Below are 27,284 nucleotides of genomic sequence, written 5' to 3'. Positions count from 1 at the left end.
AGGAACATTAACATAAAGCACAGCTCTCTTTAATACCGCCAAAACACGCAGCACATAACAAGATCAAAATCATTCTTCAAAAAGATTTATTTTTTTTCCCTTGAAGCCAGCTTCTTCAACACAAAAATATATCCAGATTTTGCTGAAAAGTGACAACTTCCTTTCAAGGAACCCACTCACTCTTCATAAACTGGTTCCAAACAATAAGGCTCAGTTTAATCGTGTGACAGATTTCTTGTCCAATAACAACAGTCACACCATGAATTCATGTCACCTCCAGTATGAAATCCAGCAGTCACATGAACACATGAACATCATGATCCAGTGCTGCTCAAAGGATTAAATCAGATATATCATTTCATAACAAAACAACTACATTGCATAGACAAGTGATCATTTAACGCCCAACAGCGGAGCCTTACAGCATGTGGTACCACAGTTATACATTCAAACGTGTCTTTCAAATAAAACTGCTTCACTGAATAAACATTTACAACTGTATACAACTCTTGTTTAATCTAACAAACAAAACAGCAGGAGCACAAGCGCACATTCAAGCACTTCGTACAGAGAAATACATAACAGAGCCCACATGGTTTTGTTTATGAAAATGCAGGTGTCACAGGGGAAAATGTGTGGAGGTGATTGGCTTCTAGCGAGGGCAAGACTCATCTGGAAAACAGAGATGGAGAGGGAATTAAGTAACATCTAACTGTGATTCATAAATGACTCTGTCTTTCATTTCTTCCATCATTTGTTGCCTTGATCCATTCAGCAGGAACCTGTGGCTGTAGGGCAAGGGTATTACCCGTCGACACATGCTACCAATTCACAAGACCTTTTTCTGTTAAACTGGTGGTCTGTTCCGTTGAGTAGCCACCATTTGCAGTGGTGTGCTCTTTTTGCCATTGAGACAAATGTTATAGAGATGACTCACACTCACGTCACAATTGAGCAGGCATAGATTGTTGAAAATCTTGGCTCCATTACCCTTATGGCTCATCCAGTGAATAGCAAGATTTACATTTATCAGCAAGATGGACCACTTATAGGTTTGTAAGTGAGGTTTTGGGGTACAGGTTCTGTACTATCATAGGAACAGCTCAGCACAAGAGACATTTATAGCATAGGTTTACAATACAAAATGTTTGTCGTCACACGTTGTGTTTTTTGAGGAAAGGGTGAAACTGACCCACTCTTAGGCCACGTCCAGTAGGTATGACTACATTCTTCTGGGTCTTGGACACAACTGCTGGTACATGAACCTCCTCCTTGTGTGCTTCGTTTGCTCGTGACCGATCTGATTCCTGAGGGTTGGAGACTAACATGGAGGTTTCCGATGGGTACTCACACACCTGCTCCAGTTGTTCCTCATCAAAACAGACTTTACCCTGTGGACACAGAGGACAGCAAATACGTTTGAGAGGCTGACAATAATGAAGAAGTCTCAGGGTAGGAGGAACTAGGACAATAGTGCCTTGCAGGGACCATCCTTGTTCACACTAACTTCTCTTTAGGAGACCGAAAACATGCACATGTATGTATGTATGTGTGTTTACATGCATTCATATTCTTGTGTGAATGTTTTGCCAAGTCTAACAAATCCTACTTTGTCCTACTTTGTGGGGGCGAATTCTTGACAAAACACTATGTTTGTGAGGACTGTATGACATTGTGGAGTCATTTGTCTGGTCCCCACAAGGTTAAGCCTCAATTTGAGGATGAAAAACTGAAAAATTCATTATAATGAGTTTTAAGGTTGGTTCAGAGTCCTGGTTAAGTTTGGCCATTTGTTTTGAATGGTTAGGTTTAGAGTTAGAGGCTGGGAAAAGCATTATGACAATCAGAAACCTCACAATATCCACACAAGGACAGAAAAAGAAACATATGTGAGTGTGTACAATGTTATGTTTGATAGAATTACACTGGATCGTACGGTGGCCCTGAAGGGCAAAAAAACAACACAACACTGTTTTTGTAATTGCGATTCTGTTTTTGTGAATGTGTTTCTGTTTTGGGGGTTGCGATTTTGTTTTTGTAAATGTGCTTTTTGGTTTGTAGTCATACTTTTCTTGTGTGTTTGCTGTTTGCCACAGTAGGATCGTGCTAATTATTCACTGATTAAAAAAAAAAGATATCTGGCCCAAGTTAAAAAAAAATCCTGAGGAAAGTAGCTTTGTTTATAAGGTTAACTATTTGACAGAAAGGGATCTGATGCATCTGACACATGTTTTAGAGTAAGAAAAAAAGACAAAACAAGCTCTTGGTGAAGTTAAAATGGAAAACTGTTGTCTCTATATTCCTTCATTTATATAGACAAAATCAACTAACAAAGGAAGCACTGAAAATAACACGCTAGAAAAAGCACTCGTCTGCATTCACAGATGAGTGGGTTGTCGACAGCGTCAAATGAAACACAATTTATACAGTGCTTTTGACAATAGTACGCTGACATTTGAGTTGAGTCACACAGAACAACATTCTTTGCGTATTGAAAACCTAAAACATCTGTCTAAAATGCATCAGCACATCTGTGCAGTCTCCTTCATCATGGAGGTTTTGGTTATGACTATGTTGTCCATTGATTCAGATTTTTAATCTCAATTACGACACCTGATCCAAGGCACTAAAACTGAGTTAAATTGCGATTAATGGCGAATGAATCACACATTTTCCATCAGTTCTAAATGTAACTTAAAGGAGGATTATCAACACCAGAGTGGCCAATAACGTTTTCCTCATGCAAACGTGTGTTCACTCCAACAACCCGACATACCCGATACAGTCACGGACATTCTTCACAATAACCTCAGGGGCACAGAAAAGCGTAACATTGTAAATATTATTGGTTGCTCTTGTGTTGATAACATTTTTAGGACACATTAAGGACATATGCAAAATGTGTGATTGATTTGCCATTAATCGCGAGTTAACTGATCTCTTATGGTCTGAACTACACTGCCAGAAACACACTAGCAGTGGCAGAAAGTGCCGGGAATATCCACATGGGCAGCTGGCACATTGAGCTCTTTGACATAAATAAAACGTTTGTTCCAATGTCCATGTTTAAAAAAAATCAACAACAAGAAACAGGAACAAGCTCAAACAGAAATATTACAGAGAATACAAGAAGGAAACAAGATGTGAATCGAAAGTGCTTTCAATAGTTGTTGTGCCAGCTTTTTTAGGGGAGAAGCAGAGAAACAGCAAGATCAGGACGCTCTGCAGTCTGACTGTGAACTATGGAGATGTCATTTATGGAGGTGCAAGTTATTCATACCTTGTTTTAAGCTGGTTTGTTTTGGTAGAGCTTCCAAGATGTTTTGTAATTCATTTATGCTGACACAGGACATGGCCTAAGTTCCTAGAAAAAGGTTAATGTTCATTGTTGATACTGCAGCTGACAGGCCTCAACTATCATTGTAGCTGTTGAAGCCATTGGAAGTCTTGTGATGCCTACAACACATTCTGCAGGCAACATTTTGATCATTCTAAGAAGGTTTTCTTCACGGGTTAGTGAGTGTGATGGTGCTTGGAGTCAGACGTCACTCCGTCACTCTGGGACGAGGGTCATTATTGTCTGATCTCAAACACCTTCTACGACAACGGGAATGGAACTTAAAAAAAAACAAAAAACATCCATGTAAGCGCAAGCCCTTCGCAACACCAGTCAGAGAGTGTGCACTAGAGAGGTTGGGCAAATCACGTTAAGGAGCAGGAGGCTAATCTCCCCTCTGTGACCCTGATTAACTCTAGCTAGCACAGCAGGGCCTGGAGACAGGCACAGCGAGAGATGCCGGCATTAAAAAACACAGAAAAACACAAAAAAACAAAGGGAAATGGATGAAGGTTCCAGTCGTTCAATGTGTAAGCGTTAAGAATATTTGTGGTCGCGCTTTTAAATATTTATAGATTAGATATCTTTTATCCTTTATTCGCTCCCTAGTGGGGACATTCCACAATATTATATAGAGTAGACATACTTGATAGCAAAAGGCATCCACAACAAAAGCATCAAATATGTTTGATATTACACGTGAACTCACTAAAGCATGTATGCACCTTCTTCTGCGGCATGAAGATGGTGAGGGTAGCCAGTGTAGCACCAGTGTGAGTTTTAGACCTGGTTGAATTGCTGTCACATTATTCCTTATGTGTCATTATACCTTATGTGTGCATTTAAATGGGAGCGAGACTTGGACTTTGTGTCAACTTCTGCCTTTTGCTATAAGAAAATGCAGAAGTGTTCAAGAGGAAGTGACTGAAACGGCTGTGCAACAGAGTGTATGTTTGACCAAACAGCCGGAGCTTTACCTTTAATCAGCTTTAGTTTTATTAGTAATTTAGCATTACCGCTTTTACAGTCACCATAATGCCTCCACTCATTCTTCACTATTCTCTTGCCAGACTGTGGAAACTTTGACTTAGTGGGCCTCTGATCTTACAAAGACACATCTGTTGGCAAGGGATGACGCGACAAAAAAGTAGGACAGGATTGAAGAGTCTTCTCAGTGTCATGGTGTATGATACGGATCCAAACATGATCAATCCGGAATCCAAGTGTTTTTGAGGATAAAAACAATTACTAGTACACAGAACTAAATAACCACAGTCATTTGAGGTGGGTTTGATTGTTTTGTTCACTCACTCAAAACCTCTCCCACTCCGACAAAAATGAGCATAGCTCAGCAGATAGAGCCATCATTACTACAGAGTAGCAGGTGTAGGCTTAAAACGCAATAATACATACACAACTATAAAAGAAATACTGAGAATTTATGATATCTGGCCGTTGTTGTGTTTGGGTAACAGAGCAGAAGATTATTTTCTAGCTGGTTTAGTTGCATCAACAACCTCTTAAGGCTTATTCTTATGATCTATAGTTGAACATTCGGTCTTGTATTCATCACTCACATGATGAGAGAAACTACAATCAAAGAAGGAACATTTAAAGGGATGCAAGTGCTGCCACAGTAGAGAAGAGATCAGTAGATCACCCCAGGACTTGATGGGCAAGAGTCAAGATGTCGTGCCTGATAAGGCTTTAACAAGCTTAAGTCTGTCACAGAGAGTGTACACCTCAGTCAAAAGGCACATTCTGTCAGTGAGTGTGGGAGGATCAGGCGGAAAGATGTTTCCTTTACACTCAGCTCAGTGTCCCACACAACAAATGTCGATTCCACTCACCTTTTTCATAATTCCTTTGCTCTTGACCAGACAGGATTTCTCCACCAGATATCCGCCTATGACCTGGATCTCCTCCACAGCTAGGTACCTCTTTACAGGCTCAGCCTTGGAGGCAGCTACAGGGCCTTGATGGTGCGCCGCATTTGTATTTATCGGTGAGGGCACTTTGCCAGGCTTTTTAGGAGTGATGGTCATGGTGGCGCCTCTCTTCACGTGCCCACCCGAGGCACTCTTGATGGAGAAGAGGGTTGGGGACGGCGAGGGTGATGGAGACGCACTGGGAGACAGAGTAGGAGATGGAGAGCAAGGGGAAGAGGCGGGAGTAGGGGCCAAGTCGGAGGATTTCAGAGATGCTTCAGGGGATTGGCTCCGCAGCAGGGCAGGTGTGATCATTTGTTTCAGATGAGATGTTGGGGAACAAATATGCTGATGAAAGTCTCTTGTCCTCATATCTTCTGTTTCTTTACTCTTGTCCTGGACATCATCCTGAACAATTTCTTTACTGTCCTGAGAAGGTTTCTCTTCCTGATCGCTGAACTGAAACCGTTCTATGTGTCGCTGTAATGCCTGAACTCCCCCAGCGTCTTCACTAGAAAACACTCGGCGGTCCTCCTCTTTTGTGTCTGGTGCAAGAGGCCTCACCTGAACCAGCTGCACAGTGGAACTCTCCACATTTCTGTCTCTCAGACACAAACCTGACCTTGAGCCAACAGTCTCCAGGTTGTAGATTCGACTCATCGCTGTGAGGGAGTTTGGATGAGTAGGCGAAGGAGAGAGAGATTCTGCAGACTGGTCAGGTATATATTCCTCTTCTACCTCTTCTTGGATTTCTTCCTCATTTCTGTCTTCTTCCTCATGTTGTCCTTCTACATGTTGTTGAGAAAGCTCTTCTTCGTCTTCCGAAGACTGGCTCTTGTCGGAGACGGCTTCAGCGTTCGCAGCTTCAGTGTTTGTGACTTCCTCTTGTGAGTGTGGGACAGAAACAGGAAGCTGAGGGCAAGTCATGAACGCGCCAGCTTCCGGTGTGACGTCTGGTGCCGTCATAGATGTCGACGGAGCGGGAAGCTTCTCTGCTTGCTGTAGATGTGTTGCATTTTCACTACGCGTTGCTACCTCTGGCCTCCTGTCATCTGCTGCCTCGACATCTGTTAGCTCTTCATTTTCACTGGCATTCCCATCCTGCGTCTCCTTCTGCCTCAGTTTCCTTTGCTTTATTTTTTCTCGCAGAGACTCAATACTGCTCAAAGACTTTGGTTTTCTCCCACCATCCCTTCCTGTGTCCACTCCTGCCGCTGCGTCCACATCGTGACCTTTGTTGTTTTGACCGCCATCCTTGCTAATGTCCATCATCTCATCAGCAACATAAAACACACTTCTTGGAATATGAACGTCCTGAGAGTCCTTCTGCTCTACGCCTTTTGGAGATTTTGGCGCCACACTTTGAATCCGGCTCTCACTGTCAAGGTCACACTTGCTGTCTTTCGTTGCGTCAAGTGCACTGCGATGTGCTCTCTCCCCTCTTTCGCTGCACACGTAAGCCTCACCAACTTTTTCAATTTTATTAATCAGCTCCTCCGTCTGTTGGGACAGCACGGCGTGAGTTTGACATAGTTCTGTCAGGTCTCTGCTGCTCCACTCCCCGCCTCTCTCTGAGGTCGGATAGGTTTGAGTGGACGAGTCAGATGAGTCTAAAACCCTTCTGGGGATGTTGTCAGCTGTGCGGCAAAAATCCCCTGCTGCATGTACACTTTCCCTTGGCATGCTTTTACACGCTTCCTCTTTAAGACTATCAGGCACCCTCTTGTCCCGAAGCCTCTCCTCGGACTGTTGGTCTCTTTTTCCCAACGTTGGCTTTTGATTGCTTCTGTGACCTGTTTGTCGTTTAAGTTCTGCCGCTTTAGCTTTGACGTCCTGCCTAATGGGCACTCGCCTTGCGAAGGACACACCCTCAATGTTTTTAACGGATGCCACAGTGAAGCCTTCGTCTCCCTCCGTGTCGTTTGCCTTCTCTGCTGCTCTTCTGTCAGTGAAGGTTGACCGAGCACTGTCCATCCTTTTTTGAATAGGGCAACTCCATTTAGGCTCAGATTTGTGCTGCTCCTCGTTCTTCCCATGTCTCCCAATCTTGTCTTTGTCGAGCAGCCGGGCACACCCCAGTTTGATTTTGGCTGTGGTAGCCTTTCCCAAACTGGCAACGTCCACCCACTGGGCAACGCTCCTTTCTGAGTGTATCCTGTCCCGGATATTCTTATGATAATACATGCCATCATCAAACCCATTTTCTTTGGAGGAAATGACCCGATCTGAGAAGCTGAAGGACCTCTTCGGTGCTCCTTTAAGGACAGCATTTTTCCTGCCCTCATACTCGTGATCCTCTTCATCACCAGAGGTTGTTCTTCTCCTAGACCTGAGGAAGTTATCTGAGCTCTTGGATCGAGATGGAAGTTTGGGGTGCTCTCCAAATTTACTCAGCAGCTGACTCACTCTACCACCTCTCTCAATAAACACGCTATCATCAGAACTATCTTTCCTATCTTCTTTGATGACCGTTGCCTGACCACATGGCCGGTCTTTCTCCCTCACCATCTCCTTCTCTCTCACCCAGCACATGTCATTCCTCGCATCTCTGCCCTTTGCCTCCTTCATTTCTCCGTGCTCTCTTCCATAATCCTTTCCTCCTCCTGGAGGGGTTCGCTCGTCACTTCCAGCCAAAGGCTTTATGATCAGGACCTCAGAAGCCCGGATCTCCGTCACACTCCCTCCACCAGCTAAGATCTCCCTCAGATCCATCTTCATCCCCCTCTTTCCCTGGTGGTCTTCCTCGGGTCTATCTCTTTCTACGTCGATCCACCGTCTCATTTTCTCGTCGCTGAACTTCCTGTCCTGCTCAATGATGATGATATTGTCAGCTCGGATGGTTCGAAGGCTTGAAACTGTGGAGGACATGGAGCAGGACACATCTGCTTCATCTTCTTCCCTTTTGGATTTTGGATGTTCCTTCTCCCTACTTGATTCTTTGGCTGTCTCTTTCCATACCTCCTTGTTGTGCTCTCTTTCTCTTCCTTGGCTCCTGTCCCTGCTCCTCTCTTTTTCTCTCCCTTCACTTAAATCTCTGAACCTTTCTATTCTCAGCTCGATGTCTCTCCCTCGTCCCATGTCCACATCGCTGGACCTGGAGACCCCTTTCTCCTTCTCTTTATAGTCCACGTCAATGGCACGCTCCTGGTGGACCACATCTCCGTCTCTCCCCTTCCTCAAAACACTCTGAGTGCGAATGAATGGATTTTCATGGAATGGAACTATTGTCTCCAGTGACACCTGACTCAAAGACTTGAGGTCTTCGTCCAGCCACAGCCCTGGGTCTGGACTGAATGACGGATCACTTCCTAGATTGACAGTCAGTGAACTGTCGGTGTCACTCAGACCGTCAGACAGGGATCTAACGTCGACCTGAGCAAGAGCAATGTCTCTTTCTTTTTCCCTGTCACCCAAATTCTCCTGCTTGGCCTTCCTCCTTTGGATAATTCCACGCTTCCATGCTGGCATGTTGGCAAACTTTTGTTCCTCCTCCTTTTCTCTTCTCTCCCGCTCCTCCTCGTCTCTCCTCTTTTTTTCCAAAAGGAGTTGTTTCCATTCCGGCAGAGAAGTTACAGACATCATTGACGAGGTGATGTGTTACAGCCACTTCTTTGAAATTTCAGAGTTTCTGCAACCAAAGGAAAAAAAATGTTATGTTTAATCAGGATCCTAAATGTCTCAGTTGACTTAACAAAATTCAAAATCATGGGATTCAGGCCCAAGATGCTGATTCCTGCTGAAGAAATAGAGATACATGCTTGTGTATCACTGGAGAACAACAGAACAACTGACGATGAAACCGTCAAAATGATGGGAAGCAGGTGAGATTGTGACTACAGCTATATAGCGCATTAGCTTCATGTACGTTTGATTTTGTCAGAGTTGCAGTGGAGTGATCGTAGCAATCCTCATTACATCTGTCAAGGAATTATGTTTTTGTTTGTCAGTTCCCAACAGAACTAGAAAAGTTATGAATAAGTTTCAGTGAAGTATAAAGGATACAAAAAGTTCTGCACCCAAGTCCCCCAAACAGGTCCTCAAGGTTGTTCAACAGCGTGTGGTGCAGTTAGAGGTTATTCCAAAATCATTATCAGCTCAGAAAATATGGCTGATTCAGATCCAGCCAATGCAAAATGATAATGTAGAGAGACATGTACTTATTTTCTTTGACTCCAACATTCGCTCGATATAAATCCTGACTGCGAAATAAGTTATATTTACCTTTGTTTTAAATTATGAGTTAATTTAAGCCAAGCTGCTTGTATCACCAGATTCATATCCTTTCCTCCTCCTCTCCTAAACTAGAGTCAATTGATACAAGCATCACTGAGTGGAAAGATTAGGCACTTTTAACAATGAACTCACGTTATTATTACTTTAATTTGGGACTTTCTCTTTCTCTTTACAGTCTTGTCTTGCACGTCTGTTATTATTACAACCAAGCTGAACTCAACTATCTAATAAACCTTGAGTCGAACTGAGCGGAAACTTTAGAAATTATTCTTCAATGTTGTCCTAACTACATCGAATAGCTTCTTGTGTTTCGCGGGACTGCAAAACTAAGACTATGAAGAGAATATGAATCGACTCCACAATTATTTTAAACATAAACATAGCCCCTTGGCTGACACTTCAAATGATATGAATGATGTCGCTCACCAGAATCTTCAAATTGTCAGCGGTCTTATTCCGTCCGTCACGAGCTGAAGGTCACATCTCCACCGCCTTCTTTGGTAAATCTGGATAAACGAAGCCTCGTTCCCACCGTTCAAGGACCGAGTGGAGTCTTCCCTGAGCCACGGGCCGTGAACGCAACACCGTCGTCAGTCGCAATAGTAAATATTTTCAGCTTCGCAGCGCCAGCCCTGTAATCCGATAATTACATTAGCGTCCGTCAGGAGAGTTAGTGGCACACACCATATTGTCGGACCTAAGAAAGGCGTTTAAAGACCATCGCCGTCTGCCCGGGCGCCTTCCCCTCCACCTCCTCCCCACCACGTCTCAGTCTCAGACCTGCTGAGCTAATTGAAGCAGAAGTGTGAGGAGAACCCGAGATCCAGGATTGGTCCACTGTTTCCCGCAATAACAAGACAAATATATAGTCAAATCTACTAGTCTGATCGATAACACTCGAACAGCCTCACCAGTTGTTAGCAGAAGCTGAATGTCAACATTATTATTGCAGTGTTCTGTTATTTCAGAGAGAGACAGGGACTTTTAAAACGAATCATTAATATTTATTTAACTTCCATCATGCATGCTCCTCGTCCAATAATGGACTACTGAGGTTGAAACTTTACTGACTCGTGTGCGAGGTAAAATCCCTCTTTGTGAAAGTGTAGTCTGTACATGCAACAATGTCATAGGCCCGCTTCTTTTCTAACCTGAAAGTTGTCACAGCATAATGACAACACACTACACTGTAGTGCTTGTTCTGCAACACCGCTTAAGAACACCAAACATGCAGCTCATAAAGCAGAACACTGCAGTACATTTGCGTTGTTACTTTGAGGTTTGTATCCAGCAAACTTTACTACAGCGTTTTAAGTGTTTTGTCTTGAATCCACTCTTATCCATGCACTTTTTCGCAAAGGACAAGGAAAATATTTGTGATCAGATCACTTCAGCAAATATGGTTTCACAATAATGTAGGTTTGCTACTCTGTGAGTTACATTCTAGAAACTGTTTCGTATGAAGTTCAAGCATCTTCAGATATCCATTGAGTATTTGGTGGGGAAATTGTTTAATGACAATGTTTATACAAAAGCTCCCAACAAAGATGAAGATTCAAACACATACAAATTGTCTAGATAAAACCCATCCTCAGACACTCATTTAGTGTCCAACATTTTTTTTTATCAGACTGAAGATCATGAAGCTCCACTGAAGGTTGTAAAAATACAAGGTCAATGTAAAACACACTACTTGTCTCAGACAAAATGAGATCTAAAGCAACAACAAACACTGAAGACAGCACCAGCGCAGAGGGAAACAAAAAGCAGTCCTTGAGAATAAAAGGCTTGGAAAGTCTGCAGCAGATCACTTCACGAGTGGTTGAGGTGATTCAGTGGAGCTCGGCAAACAGCTCCATCTTGCCCTTAAGCAGGTCAGAGAGGAAGTCTAAATCCTGTTTGTCCAGAGAATGTGCCAGCGACTGGTAGGCTGTCAGCGTCAGCGCCAGCAAAAACCTGTCCAGGGATAAAGCCGGCAGCAGCCACAGAACCACACACATCTCCAGGAAGACTGGGAGGCCGACATGAGACAAGAGACGTTCTGCTCCTGCTGACTTGACGGGCAGAAGATCCCCAAAACCAAGAAACTTGTACACCTGTGAAAGGAAGATTGGCTGCATGAGACGCCATGTCAGCCTTAAACATTGAGAAGATAATTCTATGCTACATCATACAGCATATGAGCCACAAAAGGCTCACAGTATAGAGCAAAGTCAGGCAGACAAATGTCCAATAAAAACTTTTAAATGCAGAAAAAGTAGTATTAAATAATCAGTTAAGTTATGAATGTGATAAAAAGTTTAAGATCTACTTTTTTTCTGAGCTGAAACTTATTTGTGATCTAAATGTATCATTTCCAGATTCACAGACGTTTGATGCTTGTATTTGTTTTGTGTTGAATGGTGGGGCCGAATGAGAACCTTGACGTGAAGTGGCTCTATCGTGCAATTTTCTTTAGTGATCAGATCTCACATACCACTATGGTGGCATCGCATCTTTTTTTTTTTTTCGAAGTCACGACAACATACTTTTAAAAGTATGTTAAAAGTACACTGCACCATGTATTATGGGGACGTTTCATCTGGCTAACACTGACAACACCTTTTGAAACATGGGAAGTCACTTAAGATTACTGAGGAGGAAGAACTGGATCAGTTTTGTCTTGTTTAATACACGCCCACGAATGACCCTGGAGGCAGTGTAGAGCCGAGGCTCAGCTCTGGCCTTGACATTAGCTGCCACTCGTGGCCCTCACCTGTTTCAAGCCCAGCAGTTCTATGAAGTCAAATATGATGAGGGAGCTGCAGATCATCGCCCAACACATGAAGTGCACGGTGAAACACACCAGAGGGAACCAGACGCTCCAGGGCGCTTGACGAACCGCCCACAAACACGGTGCACCAGTCAAAGGCTGCCAGTAATATATCAGAATCTACCAACAGAGGTAACAAACATCAGTGGTGGAGTGGCAGATGTACTGGTCATCAGACACAGGACATTACATTTGATCACTTCAATGAAGAGTGTGGTTACCTGCAAAACCAGAGCTGTGCTGAAGCAGGAAACACTTCTGTACATGTCCCCCAGAAATAACTTGCAGGCCTCTTTAATAGGTGCATATGAAAGCACGCAATGCTGGCCGATGAACAGAACCAGAAGTCCCAGGTCCACCATGAGAGCTTTAAGGACCACGCCATCCTGCAGCGCTGTCGACCAGGCCACGGAGTCTGAAGACACAAGAACACATTTTGGCACTCTTCCTTATTACCATTATTATTATTATTATTATCAATGTCATTCAAAGAATAAAAAAGTAACACTTGGCGAACTCTTTTTCCTATTGTCAAAATGAGTATTGTCAACTATCTCGTTCCTATATGAAACTGATTAGAACTTGCAAACATTCAAGCAAAAAAAATATCCGTTCACATACGTGCTAAAATCGTCGTAGAGCTCGAACCTACGTATGTTTAACACGCATGCGCTATCCGCTGTCAACAAGCAGCAAACAGAAGTGTCGACGAGTGTTAGATAGAAGGGTCGGATGACGCTCAAAACGCCCTAAAGAGCGTCCAGAGTGAGCAGCAAGACCGCAAAGGTTAGCTAACTGTCCGCAGAACCCGGCAGCTACGCGAATCACGTACCTCGGCACAGAGTCGTCTCACCAGTTATGTTGTGATAGATAGCTCTGAATGAAATGAACCCAATAAAATCAACGCCAGATATAAAAACAAAGGCGAAGTTGAGCAAGGACAGGGCGCTCAGAGCCCCGCCGCATGCACCGACCGACGCCATTTACAGTCAGAACGTTGAGCTTTCAAAGTTGGGTTTCATCTTCCGGGCCGACCGCGTTGTAGTCCCTAGTATGGACACACGGCGGCGCCACAAGCAAAAATGGATAAAGAATCAATTGACATACAGTTCTCACAGCAAATCGAGTTATTAACGTCTTCATTTGTAATCTGTTTGTACTCTGGATGTTGCTTTTTTTTCATTCTTAAGCAAAAACTGTGGGAATATGTTCCTGAAATTTCGATTCGCGATTATGAACTTTTATGATGGGGATGGACAGGTTGATACGATTGGATTTTGATTGCACAATGATATGTCTTTTAATTCGAAATGCTGGGTAACTAATGTTTTGCTACGAACTCTTCCCCATATTGTTTCATTTTGGCGCATTAAATAAACAAAATGGGTTCAACTTCACCATGCAACCATTCACACTTAATGTTAGTTACAATAAACTGAGGTGTGTAAATATAGCGACGGAAGTATGAATAATCTAAAATTGAATTCCCATAATTTTATTTGAAATGACACCGTTATTATCGTATGAGGCAGATTTTTCCCCCAAGCCACCTTTTTTTTAATTGCATTTAATAGACATACACTTGGCAGTAATTTTTTAAAATGTATTTTCATTTTATTATTGCCGATGTTTATTAGATCACTTTTTGTTGTATCATATAACCATGGAAATAAAGACTTCTTGTATACTCACTCTTGTGAGGTGGATCATATTATTTTTAAGTTGCATTTCAGGAGAAATTGATTTGATAGGAATTGAAAAGAAAATTATATTTTCAGTAAACATCAATACGTGGTACGGTGTTTTAACTGTAGAAAGAAGTCATGAACAAAGCACATTTTTGCAGCCTGAAGCCCATGTTGACATCTTTGTCACAAGGCAAAATAAATACAATATAATAAGTCCTCTCATTACGCTCATTATAAGATGTTTTACAGGTCGTGCCAATGAAATATCGTGTGTGACCAGAACATGAATCAGAGAGTCTACAGATTCAGCGCCACCTGCATAAAGGTATCATGAAAAAACAAGGTTATAACAGTTTTAGGATATTTCATTATAGCTTTCGTTTGCATTTAGTTTTGCCGTATCTGGAAAAAAAAAGTATGCGCCCAACGTGGGGCTCGAACCCACGACCCTGAGATTAAGAGTCTCATGCTCTACCGACTGAGCTAGCCGGGCCATGAGCAAATGGCACGATAAGGCTCATATCAAGTTTCACCTGAAATACATTTGAACCATTTCAGTTTATGCACAACATCCTTAACGGTCAGTGAATAGTAAGGACCTCTATGTTCGCAGCTAACTATCTGTAGATCCCGTTAGCTTGACATGAGCCATAGCGTGACACAGAGTCGCCTCACCATTTATGCTACGATAAACATCTCTGAATGAAATAAACCCGCTAAGCCAACGCCTGATATGAAAGACGAAGTTGAACAAGGAGACGGTGGTCATGGCCCCACCGCAGGTAGCGATGGACGCGATTCACAATCTGAATGTTGGGATCAAAATCGTGTTCCGGAAGGAGAGGGTTGTAGTGCCGAGGCTGGACACACGGTGTCTCCAACGGCAAAGACACATGTAACTGAGGCGCTTTCACACTGTAGGGACCTTTCTTATAAACACTCGCTGAGAGGCACAACAAACATTTAATAAGATTAATCCAATTCAATTACTATAGAGCGATTTTGTGTTGATTACAAGTTAAATGGAGGCATGGACCGCTCTGTTTCCGTGTGTGTTCAACCTCGAGTAAACTTTTGATAAACATGTATCGAGCGACCACAATATATTAAATATTGTGGTCGCTCGATGACAGAGAATGGGCTGGACAATAAACATGAGGGTGTGTCACCTGCTGTGCGTGCCCGCAAATATCAGTCAACCTAAACCACGACAGGCCTCTTCTTCAGATCAGATCAGGTTGCGACAGCTTTGTCTTCACTTACTTTGATCAAGCACATTGCAGCCCGCTGGGTGGCGGTATTGTGTTTACATGTAGCCACACTTCGAGAGAAGAAGAAAGTCTTCTGCTGCTAGCTTGCTCTTAGTAAAGCAGTACACTGTATTATTCTGTGCTCCTGCCATACGTTCGGACACGGTTGTTATATGTTCATGTTCTGTTACTGTTGTCCGTAAAGCCATTCGCTAGTGGAGTACCGTTCTGTGTGGTTCGGACTGAACATGTGGGGCTCAGGCCGGCGTGTCCTTCAGGGGCTCCTGGTCCAGTCTGCTGTCAGGAGCTTCACCAGGACTCCTGCTCAGGTTTGTCTTCCTGTCACTCCTCCGTCGTCAAGTCCTTGTAAGAAACACAGAGCCAGTACCGTTGCATGTGTTAAACCAACATGGAAATCGCTATTCAAATAGCAATCATCTATTTAATAATAATAATTCTCGGTCACTATTAAGTCAATGTAAGGGTTATATATATATATATATATATATATATATATATATATATATATATATATATATATATGTGTGTGTGTGTGTGTGTGTGTGTGTGTGTGTGTGTGTGTGTGTGTGTGTGTGTGAGAGAGAGAGAGAGAGAGAGAGAGAGACTTTTTCAACAGGGTGAAGACATTTTTGCAAAGTGATTACATTTTGGCCGGTCCTCACTTTATCAAGCCTCAGTTTGAGGGTTAAAATTATAAAATAGCTGGGCTATTATAATTGGGTTTTAGTTTAGCCATTTGTTTTAGATGGTTAGGTTTAGGGGGAGATGCTGGGGATATGGGGTATGTAGCTCAATGGCAGTACTCACTAAGACAGGAAGACAAATGTGTGAGTGTGGGTGCGTGCTTGTCTACAGTATACTGCCTCGTGGGGACCTTATGTCTGCATTGGGATCTTTTGCTGGTGTGTGTGTACCAGTGCGAGGACCAAGTGTGTTAAACCAAACATTTATATTTCCAGAACACAGTCATCGTGGAGCGCTGCTGGCAGGTCCCACTCTCCAAAGTTGGGAGCCCCCCGAGGTTGTATCCACGCAGACACAGGATTTACAAACTGGTCGAAGACACCAAGCAAAATCCCAAACAGAAAATGGAGCTCATCTTGACCCAGACGGTGCCAAGTGAGTGTCAGATCAGTGATTTCAAATCACTTGACTTCATTGAAGATAATGACTTATGTTTCAACAGAACTTGGAGGTCGAGGAGAAACTGTGTTTGTCAAAAAGTCTGTTGGCAGAAACAAACTGTTGGCTAACGGGCTGGCAGTGTATCCCTCACCAGAGAACAAGGCCATGTTTGCAGAGGAGTTAAGAGTATGCAGCTCTGTTGAGCATGTTCTCAAGTGATGATTCAGCTTACTAAACTAAGTTTTTTTTTCCTTTAAGATTTTAAGAGAAGGTAAACTGGAAGAGAGAGTCCAAACACGTACTGGACTGCAGGTAAATGCGGATGGCCAGAGAGGGTGTAGTGATGAGAACACATACCGTGGCACACATCAATTTAAAGAGCGACTTGTGTTTTCTAGACCGTCGAGTTCCTGAAAAAATGCAAGTTGACGATCAACAAAATGCCCAGTGAGGATTTCCAGCTCAATCTGGAGGTTGTCCGGAGACAGCTGCTGAAAAAGGTTGGTGTCATTTGTCATGTGACTGGGTTGCGTGTTTGGCATCAACAGAACAAATGGGACATTTCTTCTAGAATGCGAAGCCTGTCCAGTCACTGTTTCTAGTTGTAACAGTTGTGTTGTTTTTAGCTCGGCCTGGTTGCACCTCCTCATGCTGTGAAACTGCCGTTTGAGCCCATTACTGAGGAGGGAGACTACTGGTGTGAAGTGACGGTGAGATCTGATGTTCACTGTGAAATTTAACATATCTTTGGAAAAAAACTGTTTCTTCACTTTTTGGCATCTCCAAGAATTACAGACAACTGGAGCTGCAGTCTCTCTGAATTCCGTCTGTTGGTCATTGTTGTAACAGGTGAATGGAATTAACACAGTCCGGATCCCGATGTCTCTGGTTCCCTATGAAGACCAGTCGGCCAAGTATCAGCGCATGAAGAAAGCCAAAAGGCAGCAGGATGCAGCTGAAGGACTTTGTGTTGATCAGGATCCAGTGCGGGATGCTAGCTCGGACTCAAATCTTGCTCAGGCTCTTGAGCAAACCACTTCACCGAGTCCAGACACAATGCTGCCACCAAGTGATGAGCCGAAGAAAGAATAAAAAATAAAACATGGAAGAACAGAAACAGTCTTGAAGCACAAAATTCATGTTTTCAAGTCATGTCTGGATCAAACACATGACATAAAAATCATTTTATTTTTACAACATTCCAGGAAAAGTCACATCAACATTTGATACATAAACAAAGGTTGGTATCCTAATGAAGGGTCTTACAGTCCTCAAACACAAGTCACTCCAGGTATATGAGAGTGAGAAAGAAGGAAGTAACTTAGTTGGAAATGTCAACGGCACTCTTCCAAAATCTAAATGTCAGGGAATATCTACTTTAAATTCTGATCAAGCCGCCGCTAGAACCCGTACTTGGCCTGTGTCTGTCGGCGGGTCAGCTTGTTTTCTGCCCAGGTGTTCTTCAGCTCCAGCTCACGCTCCTTGGCCTAGCAAACAGAGACATGCAACTTGAACCTTCATTTCTAAACAGCTACATCTGCATTTTTTTTGGTACAGTAGGATGCAGTTTAATTCTTCTCATTCTGACCTTTACAAACTTAAGGACACAGCAGGCTCTGAGTGTAACAAAAACACTGCATGACACATGGCGTTTCTCATTGTATGATTGTATCATCTGAAACTGTTCCCCCCTGTGTGCAGAATATTTCTTACCTGCTATGTCAAGTGTGTTCGAGTTTTATGTTCCTGTCTCATAACGGTGTCAAAGGGACATTAATATAAACTGGAAAATGAATATAACCAGATTTCTGCTTGCTTTTACGGCAAATAACATTAAATACAGCAATTTAAGAAAGGGAATTATCTAAACTATTAGTGGTAGGGATGCAGAACTACAAAGACAGTCTGTTATGTAAAAATGTTGGTGTCTGCACCCTTAATATCTCAGTCTTATTAGGCTACTTCATTCACTTTCACGGTGTGTGATATCAATGCAGGGGTACAGCTGTACTGCTTTAGTGCTGAGCACAGTTCATCCACATGCAAATGGATCTACAGTACAGAGATGCAACACTTACCTGGTGAATGAGATATGTGATCTGATGTTTGCGTCTCTGCTGTCCTGTTGGTTGTCCTCCTCTTTTCTACAAAAGGAAAACACAATGTCACATCTTCAGAAATCACATATTTGTTCTATAGTTGTATCCACATTCGAAGAACAAGCTCAGGCAGTAGTTGGTCATTCTGAGTAAACCTAAAGTATAAGGAGAAGTCTGGGTCTTTTTGCTCTGGCTGCTGCCCCAACGACCCTGAAATACATTTCATAATAGCAAAGGCTGCTGATGAGGGACTAATAAAAAAGTTTACTTCTCTCAGAACAACAGCACACCAGTGTATTGGAGTGGTGGCAAACTATACTTATTCTGACCGTAAATTATGTGCAGTAACACTCCATTTTTGTGAAGGTAAAGCCAAGCCAGAAAACTTCACCTTGCTGTACGACTGCTGCGTCTCTTCTGTCAAGTTCTTGGTCAGCCATTGCTTTGTCCCACTCAGCTGGTCATCGCCCTTGATTTCTAAGAACTTGATCTCCTCTTTCCCCCGGTTTCGTTTGCCCTGCATTCTCATGAACTGAAAAGAAGAAATAACTTATCAGGTTAAACTCTGTTTTGTGGTTCAAACCAAAACGGCAGTGACACAAGACTTACCGCTTCATCGTCAAACATTTCAGCCTGACCAGGCTCTTCTACCTCTTCTGACCCTCCTGCGTTTGCAGCCTCGTAATACTGCTCATTGTAGTAGCCCTGCTGAGGGAGATGAAATGGAGGTCGGCACAGATCAGGATTCAAAGTTAGAGAACACCATATGATGCTATGCGCTCCTCAAAACATGCAGGGGAAAAACACGCAAAGAGAGATGGTAAAATGACATGATCATCTTCTAGTTCCTGAAAACACTTTTCAGAGTAATGCACATCTAAATTACATGCAGCAACATTCACACATAAATAACTTCACTTTGGTAGCAAATGTTTTTAACCTGTATTGAAGGACAGTTGCAGTATGTGTAGCTGAATGTACAATATGCTATCCCCATAATGTACATGCAGAATGTGTGAGGTCACGTACTCTGTCATGATGACATGGTTTCAGGTGTCACATTGACACAGTCAAACAACAACAAATACTAAACCATGTTTTTTTTTTTAAGTTCGATGTTCTAACTTAATCAACTTAAAAACAAACTGTCACGGTTCTCTGCAGCGCGTGTATAGCATAGGGCTCCCCTGACAGGGAGTCTTTAGCTGTTTTTTTTGTGTTTTTTTTAAAGGTAGACTGTTAAGGAAGGCCGTGAATGATGTACAATGCACTGTGCTTTTGTCCTGCCTCAATAGAATAACTCTTGATTGATTGCAAATAACAAATATTTCACATGTCTAACCAGCATGGAGACACTCACCTGGGCGAAAGACTCTGGATCTGCACCGGCCGACTGATATGTTGCATATTGGCCTCCCCACGCCCCAGCTGCCTCCTGACCTCCTCCAAAGTCCAGTGGAGCATCTGACTGACCAGGCTGGTTCACGGTAGGCATCACAAAAGACTCTGCGGGGGCTGCTGGCTCAGGCTCAACACTAGGAACTACTCGCTCTGTCTCACCAAACGAGAAGTAATTCTGAGGAGTGATGTCCTCCTCTTGGTCATCAGCAGCAATTTGTCTGGCCAACTGCAGAGCCGCAGACTTCGCTGCTGCTTTGATGGCAGAGGGAGATGCAAGGGAGCTTGTGGCAGGAGTCGAGGACTTGACAGCCTTGGCCTCTGGGCGCTTTGTCAGTGTATGAGGAATCAGAATTCGATCCATCTCCTTCACTGTCAGATTTTTAGGTTTTGGAAGCAGAGAGGCCAGACCCGAACCTCCATCCTGATGGAGGACACCAAAGTGAGCCGCGCAGACAAAAGATAATACAATTTAAAGGGTGGTTTACTATTGTCTTCATTACATTTGTAGTTATGGAACAAGCTGGCTATGAGAAACCAAGGCCGATTCAGTTGATTTGAATCGACACAAACATACTCACCTTAGGTTGCACTTTCTTTTTTGCAGGTTCATCGTCATCTGAGTCTGACTGATGACAAAAACACATTTGAATATTTAGATGAGGCACTTATTGTACAGTATGCAAAAGCACCATGACAGTCAACAGTCAGCCAGGAGAAAATGCATCTTCAATTGTAGGGGAAATACTGAGCCAGTTGTTGACAAATGCTCTTGTTCTGATAGGCAGAATGGCTTTCAGGGGAAATATTTGACTTTAATTTTGGCTCCAACTGAGTTGGGTGAAACGACAGAAAACAAAAAACAAGGCACTTGCTTTACTCACGTCTCGTCTGTGGATTTGAGGTGCCGTGATCTTCACCGGCTCAGTTCGCTTCTTGGGCTTGGGCAAAGAAGAAAACAGGTCCCCTCTAAAGTTCTGAGCGTCATCGGTTCGACTCCCTGCCACTTGTTTACCCGGAACTTCCTCCTGTCTTATCTGTATTGTCTTCTTGGGAGCCGGAAGGCGTGAGAAGAGTCCACCGGTGCCCCGTGTGCTCTCTGGGACGTGTGTGGACGTTTCCTCCGAGTCACTCTCATCACTGCTGCCGTACGCGACCAGACTCATCGTTGTGCTAAGGTTAAAAATCCACACGTCGTGGACATGGACTGATGCGTATATAATTTTACGACTGCTACCTAGCTTTCCAGATGACTAGCTTGATATTCATGCAAACAGGCAATTGTTTGTAGCTAGTCCTGGTTACAGACAGAACACGACGTTACAGTCACACACACCTACTTCAGATTTAAAGACTTGCTAGGCCGCTGCAAGAAAGACACGAACCACTGACCTAGCACTGGTCCGTGAAAATATCCTTCCAAATACGATGCATAAAAAAGCATCTTCTAATTATCAACTACGTCCGCTCGGTTGTTGTCTAATTGCACAAAACGCGTATATTAAGAAAACGTTCTTGTTAATCTCTTGACTCTACCAAAACATTGGCATCCATTGCTCTCCAACGAAGACAACTGCGCAGCTGTTTGGCGCATACTTTTCTTCTGTGGTAAAACAACACGGCGCCCCCTTCCGTCATTAAGACGAGACGGCAACTCAATTTATGGAACGGAAAGAATTCACGTTCTATATTTTATGTAGTCATTGTCACACGCATCTCATACACGGGTAAGTAGCTCTTTCTCTTTCTTTGCTTATCACTTCTGTGGCTGCCGCAGGCATCGATTAAAGCCATTTAAAGGCATGACAGCTCTTACCTACGGATTACCATGGGACGTTGCTAATTGTTCAGATTCCAATTGAAATGTAAGTTTAAAATGTACAGCACAACATACAATTGCTCTTAACGAGCAATTCAACACCACCGAAGCTGTCTTTTGTAAATATACAACCATTTAATCAAACCAATACCATGTCACAGAATGAGTGAGTTGTTCGCCCCTGGAAGAAAAGTTTAGCCTCTTTTCTAATGGTTGAAAACTGCGCTCCAAAATATAATAATACATGGGCTCCTGACACAAATATGAACTGTTCCACCACCAGGCCGATGGATGGCGCTGTCCGCCAGGGTTCCTGTTGACCTGCGCGTTTGCATGTGACATTGGGACCAGAGGAGGGTCGAGAGTTTCTTCCTGTAACCGTTTGTTTTGTTTATCAATGTCACTTTAGGTATTTGTGGACTCTAAAGGACGCAGGTAACACTTTTGCCATACTCATTTAACCGTGACGTATATGCAATATCCTGAAATGTGGTTCTGATCGTCCCCGCAGCACCATGAGACTGACGGCTTTCCTGGCTGCTGCTGCCCGTGTCGTGCTGCCTAAAGACTACCGCTATGGCACCAACAGACCGTGGACTGTGGCTGCTCAGAGGATGAACCCGCCCGGCAAGAGGAGAAAGAAGGTGTTTGTGGAGCCCGTAGCCCCGGAGGACTGGTGGGTGCTGAGGGGGGACACGGTATGTAAAGGTCCATCCTAACATTCGTATTGAATGACAGTTGGTTATGATGTGCTGATTCCCCTCCCGGATGTTCTGAGTTTCTCCATATATTTTGGTCACAGATCTGTGGTATGTACCCCGTCTATAGGTTGTGTCATGTTTGAACTAACACATTAATTTTATATATTCATTTTCACCAGAAAACGTTTTCATCACTCTTTCTATACATCTAGTATGTTTTATTTGTAATGAAATTTAATCGCTTTTGTGCATTAAATGAACATAGTTAAGCTTCCAGGAAGAGCAATTGGCCTACACACAATGTCATCCCTCTTGTAAAACCTTTGGACACCTGCTGTGGGATTCCAACACGTTCCATCTGTGAACCAAAGCTATAACTGGGTCTAAATGATACATGATTGGTACCTCATCCTCCATCAGTCCTTCCTCCTCCAACTTGCTACTATGGTCTTTGGAGATTGTTACTGCCTCAGGGGTTACAAGCAGACAGCATTCCTGCATACAGCAGGAAGTATCTCAGATACGTTCACTCATCTGCCTCTTTACAGGAGGCTTGTTTTCGTACCTAACTTGACAGCTCTTACATTTTGCTTTGCCTCATTTTTTTACGATACATGCTTAGAAAGCTAAGGCGCTACACCCAGGTCTCATCCAGAGGCAGCGCGGGTGACGGTATAGGAAGAGTCTGCTGTCTGACAACCAATGGGTCGCTGTCTTTGATGTAAGCTGGCTGCCCACCAAGTGGGAGAGCTGTACTTCATCAGACCCTCCAACTGTCAATCAAAACATTGATGCTTCTATGATCACTTCTATGATCATCAATGTGCAATGGCACACTGGGCAGTTACCCAATCCAGAATTTAGTCATGCAAAACAGTCCATTATGCAGAACAAACTATTGCTGGGGGAACCGATGAAGACATGTAAAGACACTAACAGAGACGTTGGGACAGATAAACCTCTGAAAAAGACCCATGTCTGTTCTGTACTGCTGCTTCTCTTCCCTCACTCTTTAGTTGCTCCAGCCCTTTGAGTGGAGAATGTTTCTTTTTCCCAGGTGGAAATTCTGTCAGGAAAGGACAAAGGAAAACAAGGAAAAGTGATTCAAGTCATTAGAAAGAGAAACTGGCTCATCCTGCAAGGATTGAACACAGTAAGTACTGCCATGTGTTTACTGTGAGTGCTGTGGCAGCGATGGCTGTGAGATCTAATATTAGATCAAGCCAGAAGCACGTACATTGAAAAAGTATTTATAGTTTCGAGTGCAGTTCTCAAGTATATGGCCAATGGCTTATCGTTCCGCCTTACCTTTTAAAGGCTCAGACGCTGAAGAGAGACAAAGCTCACAAAACATCTGACTCGCCCATTTTTTGGCACAAATATATGGCAGGATTTAACGCTTCTTTTCTTGTGAAGATGATTTATTCATTATCATATTATTGAGAAATGAACGACAAATTTATCAAGATTAAACAAAGAACCAAATGGGGATAATTTTTTGTGTAGTGTAGTCGCTCTGTTCATTAATGTTAATATAAGAATGCAAATTTGCTGGAATGCCTTTTGTCTATACTAATTTTAATTATGGATTATTTCTCGTCCTCTGGTGCAGTGAGGCAGGTATTTGTCTCTGACAATTTGTTGTAAATAAGAAAATACATATTTTCCTGTCAAAAGACTTGTAATATCAATCAGCTGTGTATTTTATTAAAAACACCCCCACAGTGTTGCTTGGACTGAGGCCTTATTTCTCTTCAAGCATTACAGGTTTATTGGTAAAACTGGTGACTACCGTGGGACCTACATTGCCAGCGAGGCTCCCGTTCTGCTCCGTGACGTTGCCCTCATCGATCCCTCAGACAGGTACATTAATCATTGCAGCCGTGCAGCTGCTCTGCTCCCCTGGAACTGCTGCTGCATAACACACTTAGTTTCATTTGCTTTTCCTCACTGAGAAAACCTTAAACACTAAAACAATCTGGTTTTATGCCCCAAATCAACAATCCTGATCACATGGAGTGGTTCTCAATTTGTAATAAAGATGTAGTTATGATGAGTGCTGCTAAGTATATGATGTCGAAAATGAACCATGAATATCACCTTAATGTAGACAAACATGCTTTTATTAAGTTCTTCAAGAGAGAATATACAAACACCTGGCAGGCAGAATGCGTCTACTATTCCGTCAGAAAGACAACTGAGAACCATGTAATTCAGCGTGAGAGAAGACTGTCAGGTGGAGCTCGTGCAGGGGCAGGCCAGTGAAATATAGGTCCCGGCTACATGCAGCAGGGCTCTGAAAGACAGAGCTGTCGGCAGAAGCCACTTTCATCCGCCCCTGATTGGTCGTTTTGCCCGGTGAAATGAATTATTTTTCGGGTCATTAACTTAGTCACGTGACCTTCACTGTGGTTATTGCTCAGCGTGGGCTCTGTTATCTGCTGTATGAACCAGCTGTCTTCTTTTCTTTTTCAGCCATGCGCCTAAAAACTCACCATCTGCGTAAAACTGTATAAAAGTCCCACTCAGCTGCCTTATGCAGCTCACCTGCTCAGTGTGAAGGGGGAGGGGACACTGTGCAGCACGCAGGGCTTCTACAGACATACTTTTATCACATACTTTTTTTACAGATATGAACCCAATCATGATTGGTGGCCGATCAAACGGAGCATCACTATTAAACACCTTCAAACACTTGAAACGATTAGCAGAGAAACAACCTCACATGGGACACTGCCTCTTGCACCTGCCATGGACAGAAGGTGGCAGTCTTCTTTGGCCTGTACTGATGCTGTGAATGTTTTTTTCCCATCATTTGTTTTGCAGGAAGCCCACAGAGATAGAATGGCGGTTCACAGAAGAGGGTGAGAGAGTCAGAGTCTCAGTCAGGACGGGTCGAATTATCCCCAAACCTGTTGTGGAGCGACGAGACGGCATAGTGCCTCAGCAGTGGAAAGGTGACAGTCTGCTGCCTGTGTTTTCCTGTGGAAACATTTGGATGACCATTACTTGCTCTTCACAGATGGACCCAAAGACACAAGTCCAGAGGACGCACTAGAGAAGACACACTTAGCATCTTTGAAGACTCTGGAGGAGGAGGTGATGGAGAAACTTGGGATCCAGGAAAACAGGAGGCAGAGAAAGTCCTACTGGTATTAGCTGGACTGTCTTAACACAACTGCTGACTTTATGGCACCATAGGCTCATGTTTGTATTTTGTGTGAGAATAAATGTAACCAAAATATTACAAACTTGTTTATTCTTTTTAAAAGCTCAAATCACTGAAAGACTGGTTTGCTTTACTCCAGTCAGCCTGCAGCCTGTCTGTCATTTAACCTCATTATTTATCTACAGATTCACTTCTGTGCAGTAAAGAATGGGACAGTAATGAAAATCAAAACACTATTTTAAGTTCGCTATCAAAACATATGTGAAACAAACTTACTAAAATTATACACCCACTGTAGCTTCAAATTGTCTCTCAAAAGACAGCAAACACACACGTTATGAGCCCCCACACACATGCACACACACACACACATGCACGTGGCAGGCCCATTCACTTGCCAGTCAATATTGTCTGCGTGCTGGACATGCTACTGTCTGACATGTCTGTAGCCTCACTGGTGAATTTTTTGCAGATAGGAAATAATACTCTGGCTCACATCGTGTAGCAAGTGGTGTTCTAAAAATGTAACACTGTAACTTCACTCTTTTTTTCTTGTGCATGGTGTTAAGTAAGCACCACTTAACATGAAATAATCTGACACAAATATATATATATGTCTGTATTGAACGCATGGCATCATTAAGCTAACATAAGTGAACTCATTTGAGGAACAGCATTAAACTTCACCCATTATTGATGAATTGGTTGCTGTGACTCAGTCTACCTGGAGCTGCTTTTTCCATCAGCTTGGAACATCCCGACTCAGACATCAATGGGCTCCCAAAACCCAAATGAGCACGTCTTTCCTCCACGTCTGGAAATCTGAGGGAATGTACCGGGAAGACCGGGTGTTTTCCACACGCTCGTCTCTTCATGGGATTATAATTATTTTGCTCTCTCTCGAGCAGAAATCCATACTTCTAACTTTTAATAGTGTGACAACAAACTACTGCATGATGGTAGTAATTTGTACACTTTAATAACTTCATTGTTTTATTAGCAGAAGTGCATTTTATGTAATCCACTTAATCCAGTTGTTAAAGTACAGAAGGGCAGTTGAATGCTCTTTTAATTACCGTAATATTAATGATGATTTTGGTTACTCTGTATTTCTCTCTGAGTCAGACCACAGTCGCAGTTGACTGATGGAGAGTATGAAGTCTGTTTTTCCTCGACGTGTAACCGCCGGTATTGACTTACTGCAAGATGTTTCCAGACCTCCAGATGAAGACGCGACCAAACATGTTGCCATGGTGACGGCACATAAAAATGATGTGTCAGATAATATAAATTGCGTCCAAATTTCACAGCAGCTGACTTCTGGTCAGCGGAGTAACATCATGCTGAAAGTATTGAAATTTTTTTTCCCAGACTCGCTGCGTCTGTGCAACCAGCAGAAAATAAAACTGCCAAGTCAGCAGAAACCCAGCTTAGAGGTTTTGTGGAAAGAAAAATAATTCTAAGGATCTTTTTCTTTCCTGTCATTACAAAAACGGAGTCAGTGGTGAAACAGAAGGCCTGTGCTTTATTCCTCACTTTTGTAGCCGTGACACACAGCGAGCAGGGTGAAGCGACTTCCGCTGGGAACGATGAGCATCTAATGCCTCTCTACTTTGCGGTGATTTTACGGTGATTCTGGTAACCCAGTTAAATGAAGCCACCCAGAGTGACTCAAGCAGTATTAAGAAACCATTTTAAACATAA

The 27,284-nt window shown here is 43.1% G+C and overlaps 5 protein-coding genes and 1 non-coding gene across 8 annotated transcripts; 2 read left to right on the top strand and 4 right to left on the bottom strand.

The window, feature by feature from the left end:
* Positions 1-66: 66 nt before the first annotated feature.
* ppp1r18 (protein phosphatase 1, regulatory subunit 18) lies at positions 67-10,211 on the bottom strand. 2 transcript variants are annotated; one of them, XM_053861576.1, is made up of 4 exons: positions 9,925-10,211; positions 5,188-8,893; positions 1,193-1,391; positions 67-672 (listed from the first exon to the last, which is right to left on the bottom strand). In XM_053861576.1, the coding sequence occupies exons 2-4, from the start codon at positions 8,845-8,847 to the stop codon at positions 653-655; spliced, it is 3,879 nt and encodes a 1,292-aa protein (XP_053717551.1). In that variant the 5' UTR covers positions 8,848-8,893; positions 9,925-10,211; the 3' UTR covers positions 67-652. The 2 variants fall into 2 exon arrangements, with proteins under 2 accessions (XP_053717551.1, XP_053717550.1); XM_053861575.1 differs by having other exon boundaries at positions 67-1,391.
* A 442-nt stretch (positions 10,212-10,653) lies between these two features.
* nrm (nurim) lies at positions 10,654-13,346 on the bottom strand. Its single transcript, XM_053861583.1, has 4 exons — positions 13,143-13,346; positions 12,532-12,725; positions 12,254-12,430; positions 10,654-11,594 (listed from the first exon to the last, which is right to left on the bottom strand). The coding sequence occupies exons 1-4, from the start codon at positions 13,291-13,293 to the stop codon at positions 11,331-11,333; spliced, it is 786 nt and encodes a 261-aa protein (XP_053717558.1). The 5' UTR covers positions 13,294-13,346; the 3' UTR covers positions 10,654-11,330.
* A 1,072-nt stretch (positions 13,347-14,418) lies between these two features.
* trnak-cuu (transfer RNA lysine (anticodon CUU)) lies at positions 14,419-14,491 on the bottom strand. The gene has a single exon. It is a non-coding gene; the product is annotated as a tRNA-Lys (tRNA).
* Positions 14,492-15,323: 832 nt separating this feature from the next.
* On the top strand, positions 15,324-18,380 carry mrpl9 (mitochondrial ribosomal protein L9). Its single transcript, XM_053863857.1, has 7 exons — positions 15,324-15,577; positions 16,229-16,388; positions 16,456-16,580; positions 16,653-16,706; positions 16,793-16,894; positions 17,021-17,104; positions 17,244-18,380. Exons 1-7 carry the CDS (start codon positions 15,497-15,499, stop codon positions 17,484-17,486), a joined length of 849 nt encoding a protein of 282 aa, XP_053719832.1. The 5' UTR covers positions 15,324-15,496; the 3' UTR covers positions 17,487-18,380.
* On the bottom strand, positions 17,578-21,498 carry prcc (proline rich mitotic checkpoint control factor). Of its 2 annotated transcripts, none has more exons than XM_053863856.1 (7): positions 20,776-21,498; positions 20,473-20,520; positions 19,854-20,315; positions 19,103-19,198; positions 18,885-19,025; positions 18,473-18,538; positions 17,578-17,881 (listed from the first exon to the last, which is right to left on the bottom strand). In XM_053863856.1, exons 1-7 carry the CDS (start codon positions 21,055-21,057, stop codon positions 17,795-17,797), a joined length of 1,182 nt encoding a protein of 393 aa, XP_053719831.1. In that variant the 5' UTR covers positions 21,058-21,498; the 3' UTR covers positions 17,578-17,794. The 2 variants fall into 2 exon arrangements, with proteins under 2 accessions (XP_053719831.1, XP_053719830.1); XM_053863855.1 differs by having other exon boundaries at positions 19,103-19,201; positions 20,776-21,496.
* Positions 21,499-21,516: 18 nt separating this feature from the next.
* mrpl24 (mitochondrial ribosomal protein L24) lies at positions 21,517-25,664 on the top strand. Its single transcript, XM_053863858.1, has 7 exons — positions 21,517-21,618; positions 21,994-22,145; positions 22,222-22,408; positions 23,469-23,564; positions 24,171-24,274; positions 25,238-25,368; positions 25,434-25,664. Exons 3-7 carry the CDS (start codon positions 22,226-22,228, stop codon positions 25,568-25,570), a joined length of 651 nt encoding a protein of 216 aa, XP_053719833.1. The 5' UTR covers positions 21,517-21,618; positions 21,994-22,145; positions 22,222-22,225; the 3' UTR covers positions 25,571-25,664.
* Positions 25,665-27,284: the final 1,620 nt, after the last annotated feature.

This window comes from Synchiropus splendidus, chromosome 4 (assembly GCF_027744825.2).
Source record: "Synchiropus splendidus isolate RoL2022-P1 chromosome 4, RoL_Sspl_1.0, whole genome shotgun sequence".
In the NCBI taxonomy this organism is placed as follows: domain Eukaryota; kingdom Metazoa; phylum Chordata; class Actinopteri; order Syngnathiformes; family Callionymidae; genus Synchiropus; species Synchiropus splendidus.
This window is presented reverse-complemented; position numbering and strand designations above follow the sequence as displayed.

What these genes read in the sequence shown, in the direction of transcription:
- ppp1r18 (XM_053861575.1), bottom strand. Translation starts at nt 8,847, where the DNA reads ATGATGTCTGTAACTTCTCTGCCGGAATGGAAACAACTCCTTTTGGAA. An exon ending in GCAAAGGAATTATGAAAAAG is followed by an intron (nt 1,392 to 5,187) that starts GTGAGTGGAATC and finishes CTGTGTCCACAG; the next exon opens with GGTAAAGTCTGTTTTGATGA.
- prcc (XM_053863855.1), bottom strand. Translation starts at nt 21,057, where the DNA reads ATGAGTCTGGTCGCGTACGGCAGCAGTGATGAGAGTGACTCGGAGGAA. An exon ending in CTCAAATCCACAGACGAGAC is followed by an intron (nt 20,521 to 20,775) that starts GTGAGTAAAGCA and finishes TTTTGTCATCAG; the next exon opens with TCAGACTCAGATGACGATGA. An exon ending in CGCAGCAGTCGTACAGCAAG is followed by an intron (nt 18,539 to 18,884) that starts GTGAAGTTTTCT and finishes TTCCTTTTGTAG; the next exon opens with AAAAGAGGAGGACAACCAAC.
- mrpl9 (XM_053863857.1), top strand. Translation starts at nt 15,497, where the DNA reads ATGTGGGGCTCAGGCCGGCGTGTCCTTCAGGGGCTCCTGGTCCAGTCT. An exon ending in TGTTTGCAGAGGAGTTAAGA is followed by an intron (nt 16,581 to 16,652) that starts GTATGCAGCTCT and finishes TTTTCCTTTAAG; the next exon opens with ATTTTAAGAGAAGGTAAACT. An exon ending in AAACACGTACTGGACTGCAG is followed by an intron (nt 16,707 to 16,792) that starts GTAAATGCGGAT and finishes TGTGTTTTCTAG; the next exon opens with ACCGTCGAGTTCCTGAAAAA.
- mrpl24 (XM_053863858.1), top strand. Translation starts at nt 22,226, where the DNA reads ATGAGACTGACGGCTTTCCTGGCTGCTGCTGCCCGTGTCGTGCTGCCT. An exon ending in TCCTGCAAGGATTGAACACA is followed by an intron (nt 23,565 to 24,170) that starts GTAAGTACTGCC and finishes TTTCTCTTCAAG; the next exon opens with CATTACAGGTTTATTGGTAA. An exon ending in CTCATCGATCCCTCAGACAG is followed by an intron (nt 24,275 to 25,237) that starts GTACATTAATCA and finishes TTTGTTTTGCAG; the next exon opens with GAAGCCCACAGAGATAGAAT.
- nrm (XM_053861583.1), bottom strand. Translation starts at nt 13,293, where the DNA reads ATGGCGTCGGTCGGTGCATGCGGCGGGGCTCTGAGCGCCCTGTCCTTG. An exon ending in TGAGACGACTCTGTGCCGAG is followed by an intron (nt 12,726 to 13,142) that starts GTACGTGATTCG and finishes TTGTGTCTTCAG; the next exon opens with ACTCCGTGGCCTGGTCGACA. An exon ending in GCACAGCTCTGGTTTTGCAG is followed by an intron (nt 12,431 to 12,531) that starts GTAACCACACTC and finishes CTCTGTTGGTAG; the next exon opens with ATTCTGATATATTACTGGCA.